Genomic DNA, 26,276 nt, shown 5'->3' with positions numbered 1-26,276 from the left:
TTATGGACTTTTATACACTGTTTGAAAATCTGTGCTTTTAGTAAGAGACAGTGTGTATTAAACCAAATTTTGTCCTTCTAAATGTGCTTTCAAGATGAAACATCCACCCCTCCAACATCAACTGGATAAGTTGCAGCAGTTAAAGTGAAAGGATGCCAAGACTGAATTATTTACTTAGAGGATTCCAATTTGTCCAAGCACAAATGGTTTAAGTCTCTCAACCAGACAATTAATAATAAAACCAGCATTCCAAAACACAATTTAGCACCCCAGATATATACTCAAGTTTAGCAGTATCTGATTGTCCAACATATTGCACATTGCTCTGAACAAAAATTTCTCACCAAATGGATAGCTTCAATCCTGAAATCTCTATCAGACATTCAGGAGGTATACTGGCAAAGATTTAAATGCCTCTAGGTTTGAAACTGCAGTTATCTTCCTGTGGACAAATACTTGAAAAAAAAAAATTGGAATTATATTTGTTTTCACTGGGGATTCCAAGAATTAACACTTTTCCATATTCATCATGTTTTAGGCAGGCTTCTTTCCTTGTGAGGGTAGCTACATGTCACTCAGCTGGGTAGAAAGTGCATTTTTCCTGAACAGAATAGGTTGTCTCAAAATAAAAGGAAACCTTGTGACATTACACCTTATCATTTCCATGTTACCTGACACATATTTAGAGGGTCAAACTCAGGTGTCTGGTTTTTATGTGGACTAAAGGGCGAAATCGAGCCAAACACGAGTAAAAATCCAAGTGAAAAACATAAGTGAACATATATAAGCAATATGGAGGTCCAAACCAGAATGCTGGAAACCAGAAGCAAACACAAATTTATGTATTTTGATAAAAGAGATACAGCCACTGCAGCAACTTTCAGAAGTCACAGACCCTAGTAAGCAATATCGACTGAATTCTGTTCACAATTCTGAAGTCAAGCCAATCAAAACGGTAGATGTTCACATGATAATGCAGTTAGATTCCATGAAGGATTGAGCTAATCCACACCTGAAGTCCCTAGATTTTACTGCAATGCCAGAACCACTAACAATGCCCAGAATAGCAATTTGGATGCACACCTACTAGAAAGATGAGTTATTGAAGGTAGTATACACATCTTGGAGTCACAGCATTTTATGGGGAAAGCAGCGCATCCTCTATAATAGGATTCCAGGTATACTTTTATTTATGCTCAGGGTCTTCCTCAGATCCATCATTATTTGATCTTATGTACTGTAAAGATAGAGAGAAGCTAACAGAGATGCTTTTGTATAGACTCCTTGAATGTGTATAAATTGTTATATATAGCAGCATACAAAGTTGTACATTTCATAGAGGCAATGTCTTCTTTCAGCAGCTTGCAAACAACATGCAATTTCAAATTTCGTATGCTCTGGAGCATTGCACATCATTGTCCCCTGGCTATGACAATAAACTGCTTAAGTGGGTATGTACCTATACATACCATTTTTTTCAGAGGGCATGGGAAGGAGGACCAGTATTGTGGCTATGTTTCTGCTGACCCAGAGAACACCCTTCTTTCAGCAACACATTCTGCAAAAGATATGAAGCTCAAGAAGTAAATATCTGACCAGACTACATGATCTAAAGACTTTGCATTAGCATAAGTCCTGCTATCAGATTTGCGCATTCACTTCATCTCATCTCAACTAGTTACAGAAGAATCCTTCCTTAGTGCGTCCTCCTGAGCTACTAAACATGGAATAGCCCAAGAGAATTAAAACCCTGATAAAGATATGGAAGAGAGTGCAAATCAAATTTAATTGTATGAAGCTGGGAGTCACACATTTTTTTATTAGTCTAAAAGATTACAGTGCTGGTCCATCTATTGATTTCCTACTTACAGGACCACTCGAAATCCATTCATATTAAACAAGCAATAAGCCATTTAGAAAAATGTAATGATAACGGGTTGATCTCTGAAAGCACTGAGGTAACTAATCCAATAATGATAGTATAATTTTTTGTTTAGTATCCTGCAAGGGACAGATCACAAATCTATGTTTTCCATTAGAATGGCAGAACAGATCTTAATAAAAGGGCCTCCTCATCATGAAATATGCTTCAGCTCAAAGCTCTGAAGAAAATGCTCTGACCTTATAGTGCTGTTTAAGAAGATCATATTGGATCAAAGGCCCACTGGGATATGGAATGTCTGTGGTGGGTGGAAGGCTTAGATTTTATCAGTTATTGTAAGATATAATCATAAAAGAATGGGAAGGGATTCATGGTACACAATAAATAAGATGTGTGGCCACTTTTAATTTTAAAACAGAGATTAAAGAACTCTTCAATATCAGTATTTTCTGTAAATTACTATTATCCATTATGATTTTCATATATTTTCAAGTGACGATACAGATACCTCTGTTCTCCCGACAACGCAGCACTGGGTGAGAGTTGAAAACACAGAGCAGCAGTTGAACAGATGAACAAGTATCGAATTTATGCCATGATTTACAATGTGAATGTTTCCAGAACTCACTTCCTTTGGAACAAAGTATAGCAAGAAAAAAATACAGAAAAAAGCTTTGATAGTTCTTTCTTACCTCTGTAGGGTAGAACAAAGGGACCAGCATCCAACAGAGAAACCACAGCTGAGTTCTCAGCACTCCTGAAAATTTGGTGACTGTTTTGATGCCTAAATAAAATTGTACGATCCCAGAGAGGGCCACAGGCTAAACCAAAGCCAGAAGGGACTTGTAGGAAGGCAGAATTCCCTATCTGCTTGTCCCAGTTCCACAGTGCCACTTCTTTCTATTGTGGCTCTTTCCTGCTTGTTTTTAAGTGGTGTTTAGCTCTCAAAGCTTTAGAGAAAGAAATGTGGGAGATACTAACTCAGTGAGAAGTGTTCTTTGACTGTAGATGTGCATCTATTCATTTGCAAGCAGAATTTCTGAAGTTGAAGAATATCTTTAATTGTCTGGATATTCTTTGCAAGATTATACTCTTACTGACAAAATCCCATTTACCTTTTAAGTCCTTCTTCATAAAAAAAACTTAAAAATTATTAATTTCATCTTGAAAAAAGAACCTGCTTGTAGCCAAAACAGGAAAAAAATACAAAATGCATTCTTCCCTGTTGATTGTTTTCGTGTAGCAGAAAAGGATCTAGGACAACATTGGGCCCTCTTATATTTTGAGGTTTTTTGTGTCATTGAGAATTATGAAAAAAATGACAGCAAAATGGGCAAAGCATCAACTGAAGTATATTTATAGCCTCCAGTTTGCCAACACAAGATTCCTTCTCTCAGTTCTATGAACTGCAGGTGCATTACTTACCCCTGTGATGGTGGTGCCTCCAAACAATGTCCTAATCTTGTGTAATATTTATTATTATTCTAAGGTAGGTAGGACTCTTAAATATAATATTTGGATTGAACAGATCATAACTATGACATGCATTTAATGAGTATTTTACAAGGACTGATATCTTGTGATGAAAAGATAATTTTTATTATTATAAAAGATTATAATTTTTATTATATTTTAATTACAATTGCATTGTTTTCTGTCTGTTTTGTGCAGTATTTCATTGGTCTGTCACAAAGTTCTATGAATATTTTCAGTTTTGGAATATTTTAAAGTGCAGAAACTGGATTTATTCCTCAGATGTGTGGATTTCATTCACTTTTCTGTACTGATCCCAACTTTTTGCTCACTCCAAGCCACCAGTCCATGCTGCCATCTCAGAAGTCCCCTACTCCTTCTAACCCATCCTCTCCTGGCTCAAGCCCCTTTTACCCTTCCCCAGTCAAATCCCCAGCTTCCCAATGCCTCACAAATCTTCCTTGTCACTGCCTGAACACAAATATGGGCTTTCTTTCCCAGCTCCTGCGGCTCTTCAAGGGAATACTGCTGCTGCTGTCCACAATACAGACCCAGACAATGTCCTTTCTGGCATTTCTCTTCCCATCTGCCTGCCACCCTCTTACTGGCTTTCATGGCTAGCCAAATCCATTTGCTCTTTTTATTTCTTTTTGACCAGAGTGCAGGGATTGAAAAATGCACACCAAGACGCACATATCACAAATCCCCACAGAAAAGCCAGGAAGAGCCAGCGCGACAGCCAAACTCCCAGGTGTCCCATAAGCGATGGCTTCCTATATACCCCTACTGCAATGCTTCTTCACAAGGGTTTCCAGAGTCTTTGCTTTTTCACATACTTAGCCCATTAGGTGGCATGTGAGGAATAATATGGTGGTTATTAGGGGGATGTGTGTTCTCTGGAACAGGAAAAAAGAGTCTGCTGGGCCACAGCCCACTTAAGACCTTAAAGGGAGAGGTACTCTGAGGCCAGAGAAAATAATTTTAAATGACACATTGGAGTGTCTTCAATTCAAAACCTTTTTCTTCTATAACATACACATTAAGGAAGCTAACAAGACCATTTCCAGTAAGTCAGTACTCTTCCATTCTGCTTAATCCTACTTGTACTCTGAAGAAATGAATCAAAACAACAGCAGTGTGGAAAGGAGGTCTAGAGACTCCCATAGTGTGTAGGACAGCGCAGAAAAAAAATTTTTAGAAAGAGTCAATGAAGCTAGCCCCCAGACCAAGAAAAAACACTTGTCTGGAGCCTCTTCTTCTAAGCTTCCCTTCAGGACTTTGCCAAACACCACAAATTAAAGCAGAAACAGAAAATGAAGTGATGTGCAGCAGGAATGTCAGCCCCAAGAAAATTGTGAAACCCCAGGTGCAACTTCCTGCATTTTGGAAGACTTTTAAAACATTTCAGGACAAAAAAGCACATGCAAAAATATGAGCCTACCTGGTATTTATCTTGGACTTGATGCTAGAATAACTTGCCAGTAGCAAATTCTACACACTGAAACCACAGTTCTTACTACACACTCGCATGTTTCCCATCACACACACTCACACACACATAGACACACACACGTTGCATAGAAAAACATTCAAAAAGCCAGCATCAACATTATAAAAAATATCCCCCAAAGCAAGTTATCACCTCCCCTATGAGTAGGAACACTAGGCTCTTATGCTCAGCATCCAGGCACAGCCAAGCCTCCCTTGTCCAGCAAAATCACACCCCTAGTCATTTTACACAAACTTCAAATGCACCTTTTAAAGAAACTTTTGTGAGTCCTCCCATAGGGGCTCAGGTATAGTTCTCATTTCTTTTTCTGCTGTTTCCTGTCACTTTCTACTGTATGGCTCACTGCTGATTTTGCTTCTCTGTGTCTCAGCATCCCTTCATCCTGCAACTACAAAGGCAAAAAGCACCGCAGCGAGTGTGTGTGTACTACTGCATGTAGAATATCCAAGTCCCATGTTGCCAAGCTGAACCAAGTCTCATCATCATTAGTAGTAAAACTCAAACTTTTTTATATATGTTTTTATCAGTTGCAGTACTCACATCCCATTTCTGCAACTGCTTTAGTACTTAATTTTTCCGGTTTGAATAGTCCCAGCTACTCACTGTGACTGTGAAACAAAGGACTCAAATGTTAAAAGGATTGAAGCCCATATCACTTTTTGTTAGGAGAATCTTTTCTGTAATAGTATTTTTTTCTGATAAATTTATATCTGTCTGATATAAATTACTTTGCTTTCAAAAATGTAAAACTCTCCATTAGACTCATACAAAACCTGAATCATAAAACAATTTGTGAAACATATGCACAGAGCAGAGAGTGAAAAGAAAGCAAAAAAAACCACAGGTAGTAATTTCACAGGGAACATATTCTGAGAGGCTTCTTAGAAAAACTTATTTTCTGGGAGTCCTCAGGCCTGCCCAGCCCCAAATTTGTACTGTCTTATTGGTGCACAAGTGATCTTGTGCTTCTGCACCAGCTCTTTTCATTGGCTTTTTGGAATAACTCCATTCAAACCACATCCCACAGATATCTCTGGGCATAGCTGCATTCACCAGCTAACCATGAGCCATGCTGGATGCCACACTGACATCCCCATGAGGATATGCAAGGGGGAAAGCAAGGAAGAGGAAGGGCAAAGAGAGAAAGAAGTGTTGTAGTTGCAAATAAAATAATATTTAAATGGAAAAAAATAAAATAAGGAGCTATTTACCTGCAGAGATCCAGTTCCGCAGAGGTAAAGGGTGCAACGTAAGTCATTGCACTTAGGTTACAGCAATTTTCTTAAAAAGTTTTGTAAGATTTAAACAAAAGGAAAATAAAAAGGTGATAATTCAATACAGAATGGCCAAAACACAACAGAATTATAAAATATCACAATAATGGAAGAAAGACTGGATCTCATGGCAGTGACCTGGAGGTCTAGGATTAATGTTCACAAGTATGTTCCAGCATAGCTCTTCTGCACGTCTCAGATGGGTGTGAGACAGGTCACTTCCACAAACAAAACCCTCTGCTTGTTGGTTTGCCCTATGCAACTTTCTGTTTCAGACACAGCTCAAAAAGGCTCCTGAAGTATGCAAATCAGTTCAAGAAGTCCCAGCGTACCATTGACAAAATTATGATTTACAGTCTGAGTGGGAAGAAACCCTCAGGTTTTGGGGCTTGATTCTCATGCCCAGCTATGCGCAGCTAGCTCAAGTATGAGCTGGAGTCTCTTCAGTCAGAAATCTGTGTACCTTTTGTAGTCAATGATAGCAGAGGGACACCTCCACAGGGATGACTCACTGTGCCCAAGTTACACACTGCGGATTAAAGGAAGGGTATGAATAGCATAACCAGGACCACACTTTTCACTATACCAAACCATGCAAATATTAAAAAAAAATGGAGATTCACCTGTGAGTAATCCCACCAAAGACAATTTAAAAGCAGTATTTGCTTAAGGCTCTTTAGCACCCTTGCTGACTCATGGCTTATTCCCATCAGATTTGGCAGGAATTTTCATGCTCCATGTATGCTTATTTCAATAACTGAATGTTTTCATGTTTAGAATAGAATAGAATAGAATAGAATAGAATAGAATAGAATAGAATAGAATAGAATAGAATAGAATAGAATAGAATAGAATAGAATAGAATAGGAGAATAGAATAGTTCAGTTGAAAGGGACCCACAACAATCATCTAGTCCAACTGCCCGACCACATCAGGGCTGACCGAAAGTTAAAGCATGTTATTAGGGCATTGTCCAAATGCCTCTTGAACACTGACAGGCATGGGGCATCAACCACCTCTCTGGGAAGCCTGTTCCAGTGTTTGACCACCTCTCAGTAAAGAAATGCTTCCTAATGTCCAGTCTAAACCTCCCCTGGTGCAGCTTTGAACCACGCATCCTATCACTGGTTCCCAAGAAGAAGAGATCAGCACCTCCCTCTCCACCTCACCTCCTCAGGAAGCTGTAGAGGGCAATGAGGTCACCCCTCAGCCTCCTTCTCTCCAAACTAGACAAACCCAGAGTCCTCAGCCACTCCTCACAGGACATGCCTTCCTGCCCTTCCAGCTTTGTTCCCTTCTCTGGATGCATTCAAGGACCTTCGCATCCTTCTTAAATCGTGGGGTTCCTAAGGAACCATAACCAAGTAATGCATAAATCCTCGTTAGTTCATGGGCTACTGATTCAATGGACTGTAATGGTTACTTTGGACCATTACAGTCTATTGCATTAGAGAACACCCATTTAAATTGATTTAAATCCATGTACTGTCTAATTATTTGGGAGACCTATTTATGAATGAGATTAAAGCTTTCACAGACAATGTACTTAAAAGCACTTTTTGCCCCCATACATAGACTCTTCCTCAAAATTATGCTGAAATACCTGACAACAGCATAGAGATGCAGAGTGAAGGCTTAAATTAACTAAATGGAGCAATGTTAAATAACTTAAACAGAGGAGCTGAACACCCCAGCTTACGTACTGGTTAGTATTTTCACCAGTTATATGCTTAATAATTAGTTATATTCATATACAGATCTTTTTAGGGGGTAATAACAACTCAATTTCTATTTCTGTTTCCTCAGTTGATTTAATATGGGCCAGACTGAATGAAACTATAAATGCACGGCATTCACAGAGTTCATGCCATGGATACTTTTGTTCCATCAATTTAGTTTCACAAGAACTTCATTGACATTTTTTTAGAAGTTTTGAGAAGATAGAAGTGCACAAAAAGAGCCTCTCTCTGCCGTTTGCCAGGTAGAAAGCTCTGCACTACTAACACAAAGTGAAAAGTTTTAGCTGTCTTTTAGATGTCACCTGACAGTTTACCTAAGTGCTACACTAAGGTGAGTGCTGCTGTACAGTTACACCCTCCCTTGCTCTTTACAACCATTTAAAGTTGAACCTGTTAGTCTTCTAAAATGTTGCAAAATGGAACTACCAAAGTAAATGTTCTTAAGTTAAAATAAATAGCCTACTTAAAATGATTGCATAATAGGGAAGCAATAAAGTGAAACAGGGTTTGAATTCTCTTACAGCAAATGCTAGTTATTTGGGGTTAAAGTTGTGAGTTTCCTATTTACTCCACTTATTCTACTGAAATAAGGTACTCAAATCTTTTACCTTTAGTAGTCTTAACAACTAATAAATAATCTGGTCCCTTGTTTAATGAGAAGAAATAACCCATTTGGCTCAGAGAGGTAAACTGTAATTACAGATGGGTTATATGTTTGGTAACTAGGAAAGGGTAAATTGGCATTTTAACCTCAAGATTATCAGTTTAAATCCAGCCATCTCAAAGGTCACGTCACCCATGTTTGGTGACTTACAGAGTCACATATACTTTCAATAAAGCCACCTTAGTGCAGGAGCAGCACTCTGTGGTGACAGGCTCTTCTAAAGGAAATTCCCCACTTAAAAGCCCTGCTAAGATCTGGCAGATCAGAGGTGAAACCTCTTCTTGTGGGCAAGACAAAATCTGTCACAAGGGAGAGAAAGAGGGAAGATTGCCCTTCATCAAAGTAACAAAAGCTGGAAAAATAAGCATAATAATACTCTTCTACTTTGAGTCCTTTCTAGTTACCAAATAATTATTTTTTACTTTTCCCTTCCCCTCTCTTTCAAAAGGTGAGCCAGACATTCTTCCCTACAAGGCTATTCCCCAACACAAACCTCAGAACTAAAAAGCCAGCGTTGCTAAACTGGACGCAACCTGGAACAGAAAAATCAGTCTTACCTAGGCTTTGAAATACATTTGCAATACCATTTTGGGTCTCCTAAATCAGATGGTGGAGCTGTCCCTCTTCCAGAGTACCCAGGGTCTCTCACTTCTGCTATAAATCACTTTGCAAACACTTCAGTGGTCTTTTCCCCTCAACAGATGGGGAAACCCACCTAATTCACTCACCCGTGAATGAAGCCTGGCCCCTGCTTCCCAGCCCTTCCTCTTCAACCGAGGCAGAGCCCTCCCTTGCCTGGGAAGCAGTTTCCAGCCTCCAGATTCCAACCCTCCCCCTTCCCGACTGCCCTGGCTTACAGCCTCGCTCCCCAGATGGTTTCACAAGGCTGTGGTTGTCTGTAGGCAACTGGGGACCTGCAAAGTCAGCCCTACTGCAAAGGTTTGAGCTCGAGGGATGGAAAGACTGGACAGAAAAGCCACAGCTGTTTGTGCTCCATTGTGCAAAAGCGTACTTCACCTTCACTGTGTGAACATGAGGTGTTAATTCAAATTAGCTGATTCAAAGGTCCAGCACCTCCTAACTGGCAGCTTGAGTCAAGCCTGGAGAAGAGCCTGGGAGGATGCTCCGATTAGTGCAACAAATTAAAATGCATGCTGCCTTGTGTTTGGTGCTTCTCAGAGCAAGCTGAGTTATAGCACGTTCACTAACCTACGGGAGATACAATCTTCTCCATTGCAGCCTTACATCAATTGCAAGCAGGTATAGCTGCCGCAGCAGCATAAACACTACTGACACGTGCAGTTACAGCTGTTAAAATGAGGGTGGAAATGTTCTTAAGAAAAGCTGTTGTAGGGTGGGTGGTAAGTGGCCTGGATGCCATCGCAGACAACCAAAAATCAGAGGTAGAGATTTCCTTATGTAGTATCCACAGGGGCAGAATGGTTCCTGCAGTACTAAATATGCCAGGATAGATGTTAAAACTTTTTTTGTCAAAGCAGCAGTAATGCTTCATTTTTGTGTTTAATTAGCTGCAATTAACAATGTAAAGTTAAACTAGGCATGTATTTTTTTAAGCTGCTCAGGCTGGGTAGTGCAGTTTCATGGCATCCATCCTGTTCTAGCAGTAAGGTTCAACATGTCTGCAACAAAAAGAATGAGAATGATTAAATGGAGTAGGGAAGTAGTAATTGTTCTCATTACTTGCAGCAGCCATTAAAAGTAATTACAATTTGGCAATGGTGGTTTCAGATATAAACAGTCGGTGTCTCAGATGCTCATTGGGAGTGAAAGTTAACAAAAATGAAACACCTGTTCATACATCAGTGCTGCTGCAGTTTAGCAGCATGCAGCATTCCTGAAGCTGTTAAATACATGCATTATGCCAACAAAAATCTGGCCACGTTTACTTAGGGTCTGAACAAATATGGCCAATCTCTGACAAAAATCTGATTAAGGTCTTACCTGGGCTTAATAAAACTGACAGCAAGAAGAGCCATTTATAAGAAATCTAAACAAGTAATGTAAGGTAAATAGCTGTATTTGATGCAAAACACAATTTTAAAAGAAAAATCCTGTGTTCTGACTGGCAGAATGTATTGATTTATTCATATGGTTTCCAGTCCTGTGAATGGAGCGGCTCCTGTGAATGGCTGGGACACAAAAGGCAAAGTCAGTGAGTTGAGCTAATGCAAGACTTCAGTGGCCACTGTTCTCACAGGCTGTAGCCCCCTTAAGGCCCAATCTGCAACCTGACTCAGTCCCGAGGATCTGAGGACAGCATTCTGAGTAATAAAAAAATATGTGCAGGAGTTTTGTAGTTCAAGTCCTTTAACTGATTTTTTTTCTGGTTAATATTCCAGAAAACATAAAATAAAAAGTTGTTGGTGTATTTCCTCTGACCATGAAAAGTAGAGGCTGAACTACAAATTATCCCAAGACATGTTTGGGCTTTTTGTTTCTGAGAAGTTTAGAAGACTCATGAAAAAAATCACCAAAGGGTTATAGGATAAAGTGAAGGATTGCTGGCTCTGTGGCACTTTGGTGGATGCTCAGCAGAGTATGTTTGCACAGGATAAACCACACTGAGGTTTATGATGCACGTGACTTCAGACATACGTTGCTACTTATAACCTTCACCCTACTGCCCACAGTAGTCTCCCCTCCTTCCCAAGCGGTGCTTGCACAGGGCACAGGGACCTGGACCCTGGCTTGCAGTCACTAGCACACCTCCTGGGAGGAGTTTTGTCAATTTTCCCTTCTTATGGAGTACTGTAGTTTTCAGAACTCCATGTTTATTTATTTTTTTGTTCCACAAAGTGGGAAAATTAGACTAATTCTCTAATCCAATTTAGGGAGCAACCAGAGAGATGGAAAAAAACCAAAGAATTTCCTCCCACTTCTAAGCAGGAATAACTTGTACATAAACTGCATTACCCAAGGGTTCAAAGTCTACACAAAATTATTGGTTCAGACTTAGAATGAAAGGTATAATCCAATCCTAAACCCACACCCTGAGACATAACAAGGGTAGCAGAATCAACAGACAGACATACACCAGCGTGTTACAATTTACAGAGGATTTTAGAATTGGCTCCTGCTCCAAAATGGGCAAATCTGAATCTCCCAAACATCCCGAATACTAAACCATCCCAAATTCATGCTCCGAATCAGAATGATTGCATGATTGTACTTGCACAGCTTAGTAGTACATAAAGAAGCATTCTATAAACAACCAAATCCGTAACCAATAAGTTATAATATTTTTTATTCATGTTAGCATTTCTATCAGTGTTTGAACATTAATATTTAGAGAGTTTGTACAATTTCCATTCAAAGTTAAAAATGAGAACCACACTAGATCACAAATGGTAACTAAAACACAGTTCAGAATTGTATGAATATTCACACTCTCTTTGTCTCTTAACACTGTTAAACACTTTCTTTTCTGCCAGGGGGTTTACAAGGAAAAGTGTGCACCGTAATTGTATCTCAGCAGTGTTCCAAAACATAATGGTATCATCATTACATATAAACTCTTTAAAAATATACTTCTGTCAAAAGACTTGATGACTACTATGTACACTACAAAAATAAATTTTCATATAAATAAGTTATATGGCATAATTTTATCTTTGTAACTGAAATGACACAAACCCACTCCTACCAAAACAGGCAGGAAATGAGACCCAGTTTGAATATTTTTTCCTTTTAACTCCTTATGCTGAAAGCTACGAGTCCTTAATGTAAATGTTATATACTCTTTCCTATTTAACATTAGTAAGCACTCTATACAAATAAAAATCCATTAAACAGTAAAAACATAGCTGTAATAGTGTTTCCAATAGAAATAAAATCCCTGCATCGTTTGTTATAAACTGGCATGACAAATACTGTAAGAAAACATTCTTATGATACAAAAATATAAATATCACCCATGATTAAAAAAGTCAAAAAACAAAACCAAAACAAAATAGATGTTGCCAGCCACTGAGTTCTCCCCTTGCCAATGTGACTATCGGAGAAGGTGGTCTACACTGTGCACGAAGCAGCAGACAGCTCACCCACACACAAGCACACAGGAGGACTTGGGCAGGGGCAGGCGGGAGGCAGCGCAGCTTGCCCTGGCCCCCTTCCCTCCTGAGGAAGAGGAGGGAGCGAGGCAGCCCGCGGCAGCGGTGGTGTCAGTGGGAGCCCTGCCGACCTCTGACATGGGAGCGCACACGCTTGGCAGCTGAAGGCAGCTTCCAATTAGTATCATACAGTTTTGTTGCAGAGTTTGTATGATCTGAGGTCACTATGCTGCTACTGCTAAACTGGGGCCCCTTGTCTTTTTGTCATTAGGAGTTTTCATGTTAGACAGTGAACTGGACCAGTAGGCAGTTGCAACATTAACCCTTAGTGTGCACTGAAACAGTAGCTTATGTATCACGGGACTGACACCAGGCTCTCACCACCTGCTCTTTGAGCTTTCACATTGGAGATCTGTAAACAAGTGCCTCATATCAAAGTGTTTTCAAGTGAGCAAAAAAGACATGGAAATTTGTGCATTTTAATTATCCCCATTCATTATGCTGGCAAGGTCTGTGGGCAAAGATAGACTCCCTGAAGCCACTGGAGAAAAACACTTTTCCATCAAAGAATTGGCCACTGCTGTTCAGACACTGTACTTAAAGAAAAGCCCTACCACTGCTGTGTTTAGAAACTGAATATTGGTTGTGTGTGTTTGGCTCTGAATACACAATTGAACATCTACCTGCTCTAAAAAACAGCTTGGAGAGGGCAGAAAAAAGATGAAGAGGAAGACAGAGATAATGAAAACTTTTGTTCTATTATTTAAAATTAAGATTCTCCATTCTTAGGGTTTGTTTCCAATGGAAACAGAGATTGTAGTAGTGTTTTTTCAGACCCTTCACCTGCAGATATCCCCTTTAAAAATAATAATACAAAAAGCTAAATTAGTTTCGCAAAGAGATCCCAGTTTAGCTGTTTTAATTAAAAGTGCCAATGCAGCATGGGAAAACACAAACAATAGAGAAAAGAACACCCCAGGCCTTACCTGTCATTACAGGCCTTATGTGTCATTACAGTCCTGGACCCATCAGAAAGCCATTTATATTTAAAAAGTGAAAATAGATTTTTTTTAATCCTTCCATTTGACTTTTATCACTTACAATTAACTTCCTTCCTGACATGAAAATAAGGTGACCAAAGATACTGCTTTCAATGCTGTAAGGACACAGCTGAGCTGTGGCTCACCATCAAACAACTCAATTATCCAGCTTCTAATGCCACTCATAGTATCAATATCAAAATAAGGCATATGCTCATTGAATTTCTATAACCACCAGCACCTCTCAATATCCAGCACCTTTGGAAGTGAAAAAATAATGGTTATAGTGTTTGCACTTACCTGGCACCTTTTGCAAAAAAAAAGATCAAAGCACTACAAGAACAGTAATTAAGCCTCACAAGATTCCTGGGAGGTAGGTAAGTGTAATTATACCCATTTTACAGAATGAGAAACTGAGGCATGGGACAGTTAAGTGACTTGACCAAACACATGTGAACCAAGTCATTAAGAGTGTGGGAAACTGAACCACAACCCCAAATCTCAACTCCCTGTCTTCAATTCTATTTCAGTTGGGCCTTTGATGATGACAGTCTGTGGTATATGTTGGTAAACACCAACACAATTTTCACTAGTGCCTACTAGCAGGGAAAGCCAGACTCACATCAGCATCAGTGGGTTTATAAGCCCACTAAGTGTTACCATACAGTAAAAGAGAAACTACAGTACACCAGGAACATACACACAAAAGCATGCACACGTCCAGATGCACACATGGATACACCCAGCAAAACAAAACCTGCACATAGCTAAATCTATTTAAGCCTCCCAGATTAACTTGCTTTTCTTCACATCTGCTTATTTTAAAAATTATCACGCATAGCGTGTTTGAAAGTTAATAGTAACATTTCATACTACCACAGGGTTGTGATATGCAGATTTAAAATATTTTAAACAGACATGTACCTTTTAAAAAAAATCCTATTACATAAGCAATATTTGCATAGAATTATACAAGTAAATTGTACAATATTTAAGCAGCAGCAACTTATGCTGAAATTTAGAACTAGATTAAGCTTAGTTGTGGCACAGAGATCAGTGTACAAAAAGTACAAAGCACACACAATATTGTCCCCATTCTATTGCCCAGAGGCAAATGACTCCAGATTATACTACTTTACATTGTTCTTTTGTATATTACATATGTGTACATCTTTTAAATATTTAAAGAAATATTTAACAAAATAATACAATAGGTTACAGTAACAGCGAACTGTTGTCCTGATGCAGCATGTCCTTTTCTACAACTTCTCTTCAAGCAGTTCTGGAAATACAGTTTTCCATCTTTGGCCTCTTCTTTGCTTCAGTTATTACCCTTTACAAATAAAGAGATAAGAAAAACAAATGTTCATTAAAGTTCAAGAAAAACAAACAAATCAAGCTAATCCAAACTCATTTCATTATTCTTGTGGTTACAGTTTGCAGTCAGGAAATGTGGGCTCTGCTTTCATCTCAGTCATGAATTTCCCAGTAAAGAAATACTGATGCCAATCAAAAAAATGCATATGCTTTGATTTCTAAGTTTCCACCTTTAGATACCTGTGACAAATTCAGTCAAAACCAATGAACACTTCAAGGAGAAATATGCTACATCAAATACCACGCACAGTTTAGAATCTCGTACTACCATGCAGTTCACCTTGAAAAAGCTGAGTCCAAGTATTTCCTTATTCTGAGGATACTATTACTTGGCATATTTCTAGGCTGCAAGGCTAAAGGCATTCTGGCTATTTGCACTTTGAGATGTTTGGAGAGATGTTTTATAAATCAGAAGGCAATTTTTTATGAGTCATCAAAAAATTACCATCAAAACTCCCCATGTGTGTATGCTTGTGCACGCATGTACACATAGAACAGTTCTACAACCAAAATAAAATGGCTTGCTCTGGTGAAACTAGTGTCTGTTACTGAAAAGCTCTGAAAAGGAAAGAGAAAACAGGGATCCAGAGTGAAGTAACTATTTTAACACTTCCACTTTTCCTCAAAAGAAAAAACCAGAGTTGAATAGTGAAAAATGGTTTTTCAGGCACAAACCCCAAAATTGGTTTCTCCCCTTCAAAGTATTCCCTATAAAATTAATTGAAAATTTTCAGAAAAACAAACAGCTTTACCCTCCTCAAACATCTGCTAAAATATCCTGTCTGTTCTAAACAGCACTGTTTCCTGTAACTTTCTCTTGTCAGCCTAAAGACAGACAATGATCTAGGTATCAAGTCTCACAAGTTCTTGGGTGTATCTATTGTTTCACAGGAACATATTAAATGCCCTGCTAGGTCAGCTCCACCCTATGCAAACTTGCAGTAGACACTGCAGCTGCCCCCAACAAGGGAAAGATTGGCCCAAGGACTCCTCCAGTGTGTGAGTTTGCTGGGTGGGTCTCTGACCGCCCCTCCAAAGCGCAGGGGACACCCCGCCGCACAGCAGTGCACCACGCATGGTGGGGCCTGCCCACCTCTCACTCAGCCCATCTTCCAGAGGGAGACAATCCTTACTACGGACTTAAATTCTTTCACAGAATTTTATTCAAGAGAGGACAAGTCTTAAAAGTCTCTGGCAATTTTATGCTCTCCTAGGCAATGTCATTACACAAAGACATTACAAAACACATCTGCTTCATTTTCCTGATCCAGGAAACTGGGACTGTACAATATATTTACCCACTTTGCAAGACTCTTGGAAGTAGTTCATGTCTGAATCCCCTATAACTTCTCAGTGTTGGAAAGTACTATCTTATCCAAACTGATTTCTAGTGCAAAATGTACTATATTCATGGTCAACAGATTTAAGATGATCAGGGACCAGTGAGTACACCTACCTGAAGGAAAGGTACCTCAGAGAAGTTTTAATCTTTCCTCTTTCTTTCGATCACACCATTGCCTTACATAGGCAAAGCTTGCAGCTACAGGAGACAGACCTACCTCACTGTGAGCTGTTGCCAGGTATCCTTTCCTCACATTCAACATCTTGCAGTTCTATAACTTCTACTTTAGAATTTCTTCTTTCACACCGCACATTAAAAGGCACATGGGGGTCCTCAAATGGCCCATGGTCAGCTTCATGGTATCCCTCATAGGATGGAAAGCTCCCACCCCGGGAGCTATGGCTATGCACCGCAGGGTGGACAGCAACAGTCACTGAAGCTGAGGCAGTCACAGTAGTGATAGGCTGGCAGTACGCTGGTCCTGTGGCGCCCATGGCACCGAATGCCGGGCTTCTCATGTTATGAGAATGAGCCCTGTGGCCCAAGCGATCCCTATTGCTAGGTCCTGAATGCCCTTCAGTAGAAATTTCAAAAGCATCCCTGCGAGGGCAGTAAGGAGGTGGTCGCAGCCCTTCCCTCGCTTCCCGTTTGGGTTGTCTGCCCTGACGCCATGCCTGCTGCATGCCGGACTCTGGATTCGATTGTAATCTGGGACTTGATTGATGTCTCGTCTCTGGCTGAACCACCTGAAAGAGAGGTGCACAGTTATGCCTCTGACAAAGTGAGGCAAATAAATGCTATGCTCGCTTATATTTTACGCTGCGAACAATTATAATAATGCTGTCCTGGCTCTAACTCTGCAAAGGTAATGTTCTGGAGTCTGATAATTGTTGATTTTTCCATATAGTTTTTGTCTGAAGTTAATAAAACCTAGAAAGCATACCTTTGGAAAAACACAGGATGACAGCTGTAAACATTATTGTAAGCTTCCTACATATTGGTCCTTCTTTTCAAAGGAATGGGTGACAAGCACTTGATCTTAACTCGTTCGGCAAGCAGAACTGCAGGCATTTGAAAAAGGCTCTATTCCATGCAGGGTACATACACAGGATGTTAGCAGCCTAGTTTGTATAGACTGTAGGAATCTGTTTTCTGATTTCTGTAAAAAGCGTGAAGCACAGCGGCCACATCAGTCAATAAACCGTGACCAACTTCAAATGTGGCTGTGCTTGTACCTATTTCTAGGCCTCTGCTGAACAAAAACAGATCCGCATTGCAGCTCAGCATGCAGCATCAGCAGGGGTAGGAGACAGAGCTTTTTCATTTTCCTTTGAAATTGCAGTTATGCAAACCCAGTAGCAAGATACAACAGGCCCAAGATTTGGTACAATCCTGGAACTGTTTTCTTTAGGCTCTATCACTCTTTCTCCACAAAATGTGCTGTCAGAGTGAGGTATATGAGATGCTGATCCACAAGGAGCTATGTGGAAGAGGTCTGGATCTTTTAATCTCTTCCCTGTTCTCTCTCTGAAAACAGTCATCAAACAGACGGAGAGCTCTCTCTTGTGGCGGGTGCCAATATGATGTAACAACAATTACACGTGACAAAGACCTCTGTTTTCATATACCATCAATTTACCCACAACTTGATTCTAAAGGAATCCCTGCTTACAAGTTTTGGCATAAAGTCACAAAGCATAATCAGCCAGAAATATGAAAGAGCTTTCCACAAAAATAAATAGATTTAAATTAAAAAAATCCTAAATACTCTTCTTGCCTTGCTGCCAGTCAATAAGCAAGCTACTTACAGTGGATCTCGCGAAGACAGGATTCTCAGTGGCTTCCACAATTACTTGATGGACTGGTGCCCCAGGGCCTTGGGTGGCCTCATACTGATGAAGCTCTTCACTGATGCCGGACACTGTGGTTTGAGAGCTGTACTCTGAATCAGAGGAATCTGACGCATTATTTATGTGCCCGGGTGGCAGTGCAAACCTCACAATGCTTGGGGGTGGCTCAGGAGACGGTGTGGGCAATCTGTTTCGTCCATTGGATGGAGAAACCTGATAATGCCAAAGCATTCAGTAACATTCAGTTAGCATTGACACAAATGTTCTTCTCCCAAATATACCTTCCCATGCCACGAGAACCTTAGCACTAGTTTTCTGACGAACACTTATATTGAACTAAAAAAATTAATGAAAGAAAAAGAGACATGTTCTCCATCTGTGGATATGTATGTAAACAGGATTAACACAGATTCTTCTGGGTATCATTGTCTCGGGAAGTGCATGTATGTGTGTGCATGCATGCACTTATAAATACAAAAATAATACATGGACTTCCCTCCCCCTTCACCACACATTAACAGCGATTTCATAAAATCACATCAAATGTTTATGTGAAGTATGGGGCAGTGTCTATTTGCAAAGAGAGATGGACAAACACGTAACAGTAACATATGTGGTAATAACATATGCACCGATATATACTGCTTGAGTAAGGGACAAGTCATGTATACTGTTAGAAATAGAAGAGATTACACACTGTTGTCAAAACTGTTCTATTGATACTAAAAAAATTCTGAAATATTACTAGTGCTGTATACATACCTTGTGTTTTATTCTTGTACACTCACATACATACATACAGACACATGAAGCACAGCACACTGATTCTACTAGTATGTGATAAAGATAGCCCTATATAATGCAGTAATTGTATTAACTATAGAGTAGGTAATGAATAATCAACAACCAAATACAAATTCGGTATCTATGAATCTTTTTTTGCTGGACTTGGGCTTTATACTCTAGAGTCATCAGCATCTAAGTGAAGCCTTCCACCTATCAAAAATGTTGCTTAAACCAAGAGCGTACTGCAGGGAGGGGCAGCTGGACAGAAGGGACCTTCTGGCAGACTGGTCATGGTTATCAAGGTGTGGTCTGTGGACCACCACTGGTGTATGTTGGTCCACACAGGCCTTCCTGGTGGTCTGATGAGTTAAGTATTTTGAGGAAAGCAGTAGAAGCAGTGAGGTAGGAAAGAAGAAGGTACATGTACAAAACGAACCGTCTTTTGCAAAATACTGGGGAAAATCCTTATTTTACAAACTAGATTGCATGTCACATTATGCTTTTAAAAGCATAATCCTACACTTGTATCAAGCTTGCTGACTGCAACCTCTAAAACAGTACTTATTAAAAAACTTTAAAAATATAAGTAGAAGAATATCAACTAAATAACAAATAGCACTTTTAATAAGGTTAAAAAACCCACAACCCTAGAGCAAGAAACTTAAAAACTAAAAAATCCAAGAGAATTTAAAAAATGAAAGTTTCTAAAATGGGAGGGGTGATCAGGGAGGAGGCAGGGGTGCAGGCATAGTATTATTTCTTCTGTACACTATTAATTTTACTGACCTCAGGGTATGGTCCAAAGAACGAAAGAAGAACAGGAAGCAGTACCAATCCATTGAGAACTCCCAGAATGGTTAAGATTGCCAAAACAGCAAAGAAATACCTGAAGTAGGGTTTAAGGTGTTTGGAGGAGAGAATAGCCACAAATATTCTTAGAAATAAGGGATTACAAATTACTTCTACATATGTTAAAATAATACACATACTAAATTAAATCTAAAATATTACTAATGTTGTACTAAATAATTATACCACTTTTCATATACAGATATAGGGGTTTTTTACCTTCTGATTTAGAGAAGCTACATTCCACAACCCAAAGTGTTAGTTGATAAAGGAAAGAAAAAAAAATACATTTGTTAATTTCCCAGAATCTGGAAGCATGTAATGTTATTTATGAATGTGTTACACAAACACAAAAATATGGCATGTGCAGTGAATAGCTGAATGGATTGAAAGCACAAATACAATGAAAAGGGGCCCCCATTAGTGAAAACCCAGCAGAAGCAAACAAATGAAGTGAAGGGTGTAGAATTTAAACAATTTAGCCTAGAAGGAAAAGAAGCCCTCTTCTCCCAGCAGCTAATCCACTGTGAAATGCTTCTGCATCTTACAGCAGAATCTCTAATTAAACCTCCAGTGTATCAGGTAAGGGTTTCCCTTGCTGTTCGCTAATCACAACTTTCTGCCTAGAATTTTGTGAGTTCCAGTTTTACCAAACAGCTCGAATTGCAACCTTTTTACAACACAGAAACTCGCTTTCTGCAAAGAAAATGCTGCCCATTCTAGAGTAAGCTTCAGCATTGTACTGAGTAAGAGCACTCCACAATGGCAGAGCTGCATTGCAGGCTAATCTTTTGTTGAACAATTTAGCATCTCTGAATACTCTTGTTTTGCGTCAGCCAATTCAAACATAAAGACTGAAGTACTATGGAAGAAGAGGAAAGTGCACAAGTGGTTGTCCTTTCCCACCACTGAGGGCTAAGGTCTGGGATCCTTCATAAATACCAAGGTAAACCTGTCAGCAAAAGGAAAGCCTTGCTAGTTGGTATTCGGCACAGCTGGGGCTCAGACTAAATTTAAGGCTGCGTTGTAACTAATGATTTCAAGGACTCAGTCTTGGTAAATTCTTGGAGGAGAAGGCAAAGGAGATGAACGGAGGGCAAGTTTGCTACTAATGGGTCTGCTGATTACATTGTCTATCTGGCAACAAACTTTACTGCCTCCCTGTTTCCACATTTGATCAAATATATCAGACTTCTGTAAAACTACAAATATCCTGCTATTGTAAACATTTGGAAATTTCTGATCTGCATTAGCAAAAATCAGCAAGCCAATCTACTTTAGTAACATAAACCACCAGAACTTTATACTGGGACAGACATCAACAACAGGCATTAAAAACATTTACATCTCATCCATCTAACACTAGGATAAACAGGAGGATTATAGCTCTGACCACTTGGTGTATACAATGTCTGTTAATTTACTTAATCTTCCACACTGCCGGAGTAATCTATCGCCTTCCGGAAGTTTGGGATCTTCCTCACCCTCTATAACAATGCTCAGGCTCCCATAGTTTATTTTATTTTATTTTTTAAACAAGGCAAACTAAAGTCAGATTGTGCTAGAAAATGAGAAACTGATGGCCAAAAAAAGTAAAATAACTTAAGTTGAAAAGTTGAAAAGCTCATTTTATAAACTGAGAGAATATCCAATCCAAATTTGGTGTGAAGGGCTGCTACAATCTTTCATTTGCTACAACACAAAAATGTGCTTGCCAAAAATCTCATCTGTTCAGTAGGAAAGTAGCACACCAAATGCACCCCTGTAAATTTAGGTTAAATCTGTAAGTAACCTATATGCCAAAGTGTTCCAACCCTTACAAGACCAGGCCCTAAAAGAATAATTCTCTCTTATTTCTTCAATAGCAATAAAATAAAGTAAAAAATACTGACTTGGGAAAAAAATACAAATTCTATTTCAGGACATGCAATACCTGCATAGTAAAAATACTCATGTAGGTTTCATGAGGTCTAACTGCAAACTGCCTGCTTTCTTCAGATCTCTTACATACATAAACAAAAAATCCTGATGAGATTTAGCAGCCATCCTCTCAGTTCCTGCCTCTGACATTTTGTTGTTCTTGTTGTCAAATGGATGTCAGCTAAGTCTGGTCATCTATCCAGCTTACCTAAGTAGTTAAGTCATCTTTAAGAGCATTTTTTTGGCCCAGTTCTACCTCAGTTCCATTTTAGGGTTTGGTTTTTTTTTTTTCATGCTGTAGTTTGCCACAAAGAACCTGTGTTACTTCTAAGATTAGCCATTTTGCAGCGCTCCACAGGTTATTTGGAATAGAATAGGATCTGTTTCATTGCACTTCTCAAATTCCCCTCAACGAAAAATTTGCCTTCCTCTCATAGCTGACAAATTCATTCTTAATTAAATTCACAAGAAACAGTCTGCCTGGAGTTCTAAACAGAAGGGCCTTCAGACTTTGCTTTACAAAATTTTAATATGAAGTTCTGTGTTCAAACTTATGATTCCCAAGCTTCCAAACAGGGCTCCCAAACAGGACCTATTATATATTGCTGTAAACCTCACATAATGATAGAAGGAGAAGGCCCAGAGAGAGAAACTTGCAGCACACTTGCATCATGTTTGTAGGTTCACGTGTCCTTCGCACGCAAATTGTTGTGCATAAAAGAAGTCTGGAGGACCTAAAGGTTAAAGGTCAAACTTAGCTAATACTGGACAATACTAGATGCTTTGAACTGACTCAAACCCAGAATTAGCTAACCTTGCTAAAGAGGCCCATTTTTGTGTTCTCTCATGCTGGGCATCAGATTTTCCTGGAAACAGATTTTAATACCAGCAACGGAAACACTACGATGTCTAGCATGTAACAAGGAGTAAGTAAACAGAGGGAAAGCAGGATCATGAGGTAAGCACGCTTGACACACCATGCACAGTAATAAAATGACAGATATGCTGAAGTGACTAAAAATTAAAAGCATGCTTATTTTTATTTTAAAAGAAAGTCAAGACTCACACAAATGCTTTACCTGACAATAAAATCAAACTCTGATCCTGCGAGCATTAACACTCCAAGCAGAGTGGACACAGCCCCATCCAGCACTGGTGCAAACATGTGTTCCAATGCAAGGACAGCCCTATGGTTCCTGTCTCCTATGGCAGTTAAAAATGCCTGTAAAACAATGAAATCCATTTCATTAGACAGATGCATACAACCTTCCAAACAGCCTCTCCATAGTATGCACAGTTTTTCGCCAGTTAATTACTTCAAACTATGGTTTGTGAAAGTATCTCTACAGCTGGCTAACCTTCAAGAGAAGGCCTGTTTCTGCAGTCATACCAGATAGCTGCTGCTGATGTCACATGACCAGAGTAAGCACCAATTACAGAATCAAGCCATAGTAATAATTCTGGAAACAATGCCTGCTTGCATCAGTAGGCTTTTGTTTCCAGTTTTGCTTATTTCTATCTACAAAGATACAAGTGTCAAAATTACAGGGGTACTCCTCTCACTCTCGTGGGGCCATGGCTTCCACAACTTTTTTTAACACTTTTATTTCATTCAAACTGTTTTTTCAACTTCTACTACTTCAAACCTAGCAGGCCTATACATATAAAATAGCCCGTGGAATAGCACTGAACACAGTGGTGCCTGAGCAGCAGTGACTAGTGAAATGTCTTTCTCCCTCCAACTCCTTAGTGAACAAGCTGTATCAAAAACACTCAAATGCTGTTGTTTCGTATGAATTTGTCTTGTTTGTGTATGACTTAAGGGTTTAAGAAGACAAGAACCTGGTTGATCTTATTCCTGTGATTTATAACGGAAATTCTCTACTGCCTATTAAGATATGAGCTCAAGCAGCTATCTTCTTCTTGGTCCTGGAATTTCAGTCTCTCTTCTCTATTTTCACTTATCTGACAAATCCGGGTTCAAATCAGTCAACACATTAAAAAGTTACTTGGTGGGACAAGCAGACCAAAAATGGGTACATGTAGAGTGAGATCCCCAACCCTCACTTCCGTAGGTAGCCAAACCATGTATTATTAATCTCTAGTATTGGATTAAAAGTGGTCTGTGGAAAACTAGTATCCAGGACATTTTACATTCGTATATACATAAATGCATAAAGAATACCTCTCAGTGCAAAGGCAGCTGTCAATGAGAGGACTCACATGAATGGGAGCAATGGGATCTGACCCACAAGTATATTAACAAGTTATATAAACATATGTATATGTGTGTAATTAAAGGATGCATAATACAAGAGTCTACTATTGATTCAGAATTTATTTGCAGAATTAAAAAAACTGAGGTCACAATTCACAGGCGATAGCAGAGAACTGAGCCACAAGTGGACTGTGAATCACTCTTAATCGAGTTCCATTAAGTTCTGTATCAACAGTGCCGGCATTGCCTTTTTTGTTTATGCAACAGTGGTTTGACTCTTTATATGAAGGAAGTTCTGTGAAGGTCAGGACTGCTGCTATCATTTGAGGTCTACTAGTCAATGTGTCAAAAAATGCAATTTTCAGTTTGCTTGGCATTTTACCTTCAGCCACAGGTAACTTGTATTTACATCTCTCTCTCTCTCTCCTGTAAATTAGGTTAGTTTTCTCCCATTCAGAAACAACTGTTTTGTCCTTTTTTATTACAGTTTTCCTGTTTTAAATCTTCAATTCTAAGAATCTGTCATTTCTTTCTTTCTCTTGTACACCATTAGTTTCTGACAATTCCCAAACTATTGCAAGTCCCAGCAAACAGGTTTACCTCCTAAAGCCTATTGATAGCAGTAGGGGAAAAAAGACTTCAGGGATCCAATTGCTCCTCTGTAACCCTACCCTACTTCCCCTATGAATTTCTTATTCTTTCCATCCTGCCACTTTATGTGCCCCAACTCTGTACATCATCTACAAAGTGTTCTGAGGTTTTGGCCATTTCCAGTGTGCTAAGATCCCCATTAGTACCTTCTCTCTTTTTCACTGTCACCAGATCCTCTCAGCAGCCTACCAGTGCTCCTTTTGAGTCTAGAAGGGCTGTTGCATTCCCATCCAACGTCACCACCACTTTCCAGCCCCCTCCCTTCAATTCTTTTTGGATTGCTACAGTACTAATATATTAGAGGTTATGGTAGACTACAAGCACCTCCTCCCTGAAATTATCTTAAATATATATACTCATCCTTTCCTACTTTTTAATATAGTAAAATTCAAATCCATGAAGACAATGATATCCTTAAACTATTCTGAAATATTGATTAGAATAGCCTTATAGGAAGACGACTTAAGATGAGTGTGCAGAATGTTGGAAAGATCAGTGCTGACACTGTCAAATGTGAACACAGAAAAATAGCGCTTTATTATTTGTCATCAAATAAAGCAAGATGAGTTCTGCATATCTTGAACAAGCAAAACTGCCCCCTTGCAAGTGCACTTGTCATTCCTACACATTTTTGCACATCAGGTTAGCTAAGCTGGGTGAGGAGGTGCACTCTAGATTTGGACACTTAATCTTGAAAACGTTGAGTATCCTTACATAAAACATACTTTTCCCCCCCTCTGCTCCTCTTCATTACACTGCAAAACTATTTTCCTACAGACTCTGTGGTTGTGCCCACTATTAATAGCTGATGGGTGGTGCAGATTTTTCAAGTGGAAAATGAGTCCAAATACATTCAAATTTTAGTGGTTCAGAGAGATCAAATGACACTATATGTGGTTTTGAAAAATCTCCTTTAAAGCCTTCTCTTTCACGAGATACAGAATCTACATGCAAGAGGGAACAAACAGCTACATCGCACTGAGGCAACAGTGAGGCTGTAGACAAGAACCAGAAGAGTCTGGACGGAAGTAAGGTACATTAAGAGTTCTGCTTTGTCTGTGCATTTGCATCACTCAGACAACTAGTTATCATAGGTAATGTATCGCCTCTTATCTCCTGGGAGACTGACTCAATAGTGAAGAACTATCTCATCAAGATCAACTCTGTTCTATCAAGACAAACTGAAACATGTACAAAACTGTTTGTGACCAATTTTCTTCTAAGAGACATGTCACTGATTTGTGATCCTAACATTGCCATCATTTTAAAGTATTTTGAAAATGCTTCCTGATTTTACGTACCAAAGCAACATGAACAGTGAATTCCACACCAATGCCAACAGAAGCAATCAGGATAACCACAGGCACTGCACTCAGCTTTATTCCAATTAGACCCATCATGCCAAACAGCTCCACAGTCATCAGAGCCAGCACGACCACCTAGATGATTTCAAACAGCTGTTAGTAACTTTGTACACTCCAGACAAATGAAAAGAAAGGTATTTCAAAACAACATGGTGACTATAAACCATACTCCTCAAAGCCATCCTATATTCCCAAAGACAAGCTGCTTTTCCTTGTTTTGTTGTGCTCAATGGCAATGACTTGCTAAGGAGACAGTTTAAATTACAC

The 26,276-nt window shown here is 39.3% G+C and overlaps 1 protein-coding gene across 4 annotated transcripts in view; it reads right to left on the bottom strand.

Moving 5' to 3' along the window:
* Positions 1-11,781: 11,781 nt before the first annotated feature.
* PTCH1 (patched 1) overlaps positions 11,782-26,276 on the bottom strand; it is a 74,239-nt gene continuing 59,744 nt past the window's right edge. For 3 of the 4 annotated variants that reach the window (XM_074855043.1, XM_074855042.1, XM_074855044.1), the window contains 6 exons: positions 25,947-26,084; positions 22,856-22,998; positions 19,794-19,893; positions 18,180-18,434; positions 16,589-17,117; positions 11,782-14,985 (listed from right to left, as the gene is read on the bottom strand). In XM_074855043.1, the coding sequence (XP_074711144.1) occupies positions 16,590-17,117; positions 18,180-18,434; positions 19,794-19,893; positions 22,856-22,998; positions 25,947-26,084 (1,164 nt within the window). In that variant the 3' untranslated portion in view covers positions 11,782-14,985; position 16,589. Of the gene's footprint in view, positions 14,986-16,588; positions 17,118-18,179; positions 18,435-19,793; positions 19,894-20,075; positions 20,093-22,855; positions 22,999-25,946; positions 26,085-26,276 lie in introns of those variants that run through there. The other variant, XR_012626960.1, reaches the window with a different exon arrangement.

Source organism: Strix uralensis, chromosome Z (genome assembly GCF_047716275.1).
Source record: "Strix uralensis isolate ZFMK-TIS-50842 chromosome Z, bStrUra1, whole genome shotgun sequence".
NCBI classification, from domain to species: Eukaryota; Metazoa; Chordata; class Aves; order Strigiformes; family Strigidae; genus Strix; species Strix uralensis.
Note: the sequence above shows the minus strand (reverse complement) of the source record. Positions and strands in the feature narration are given on the sequence as shown.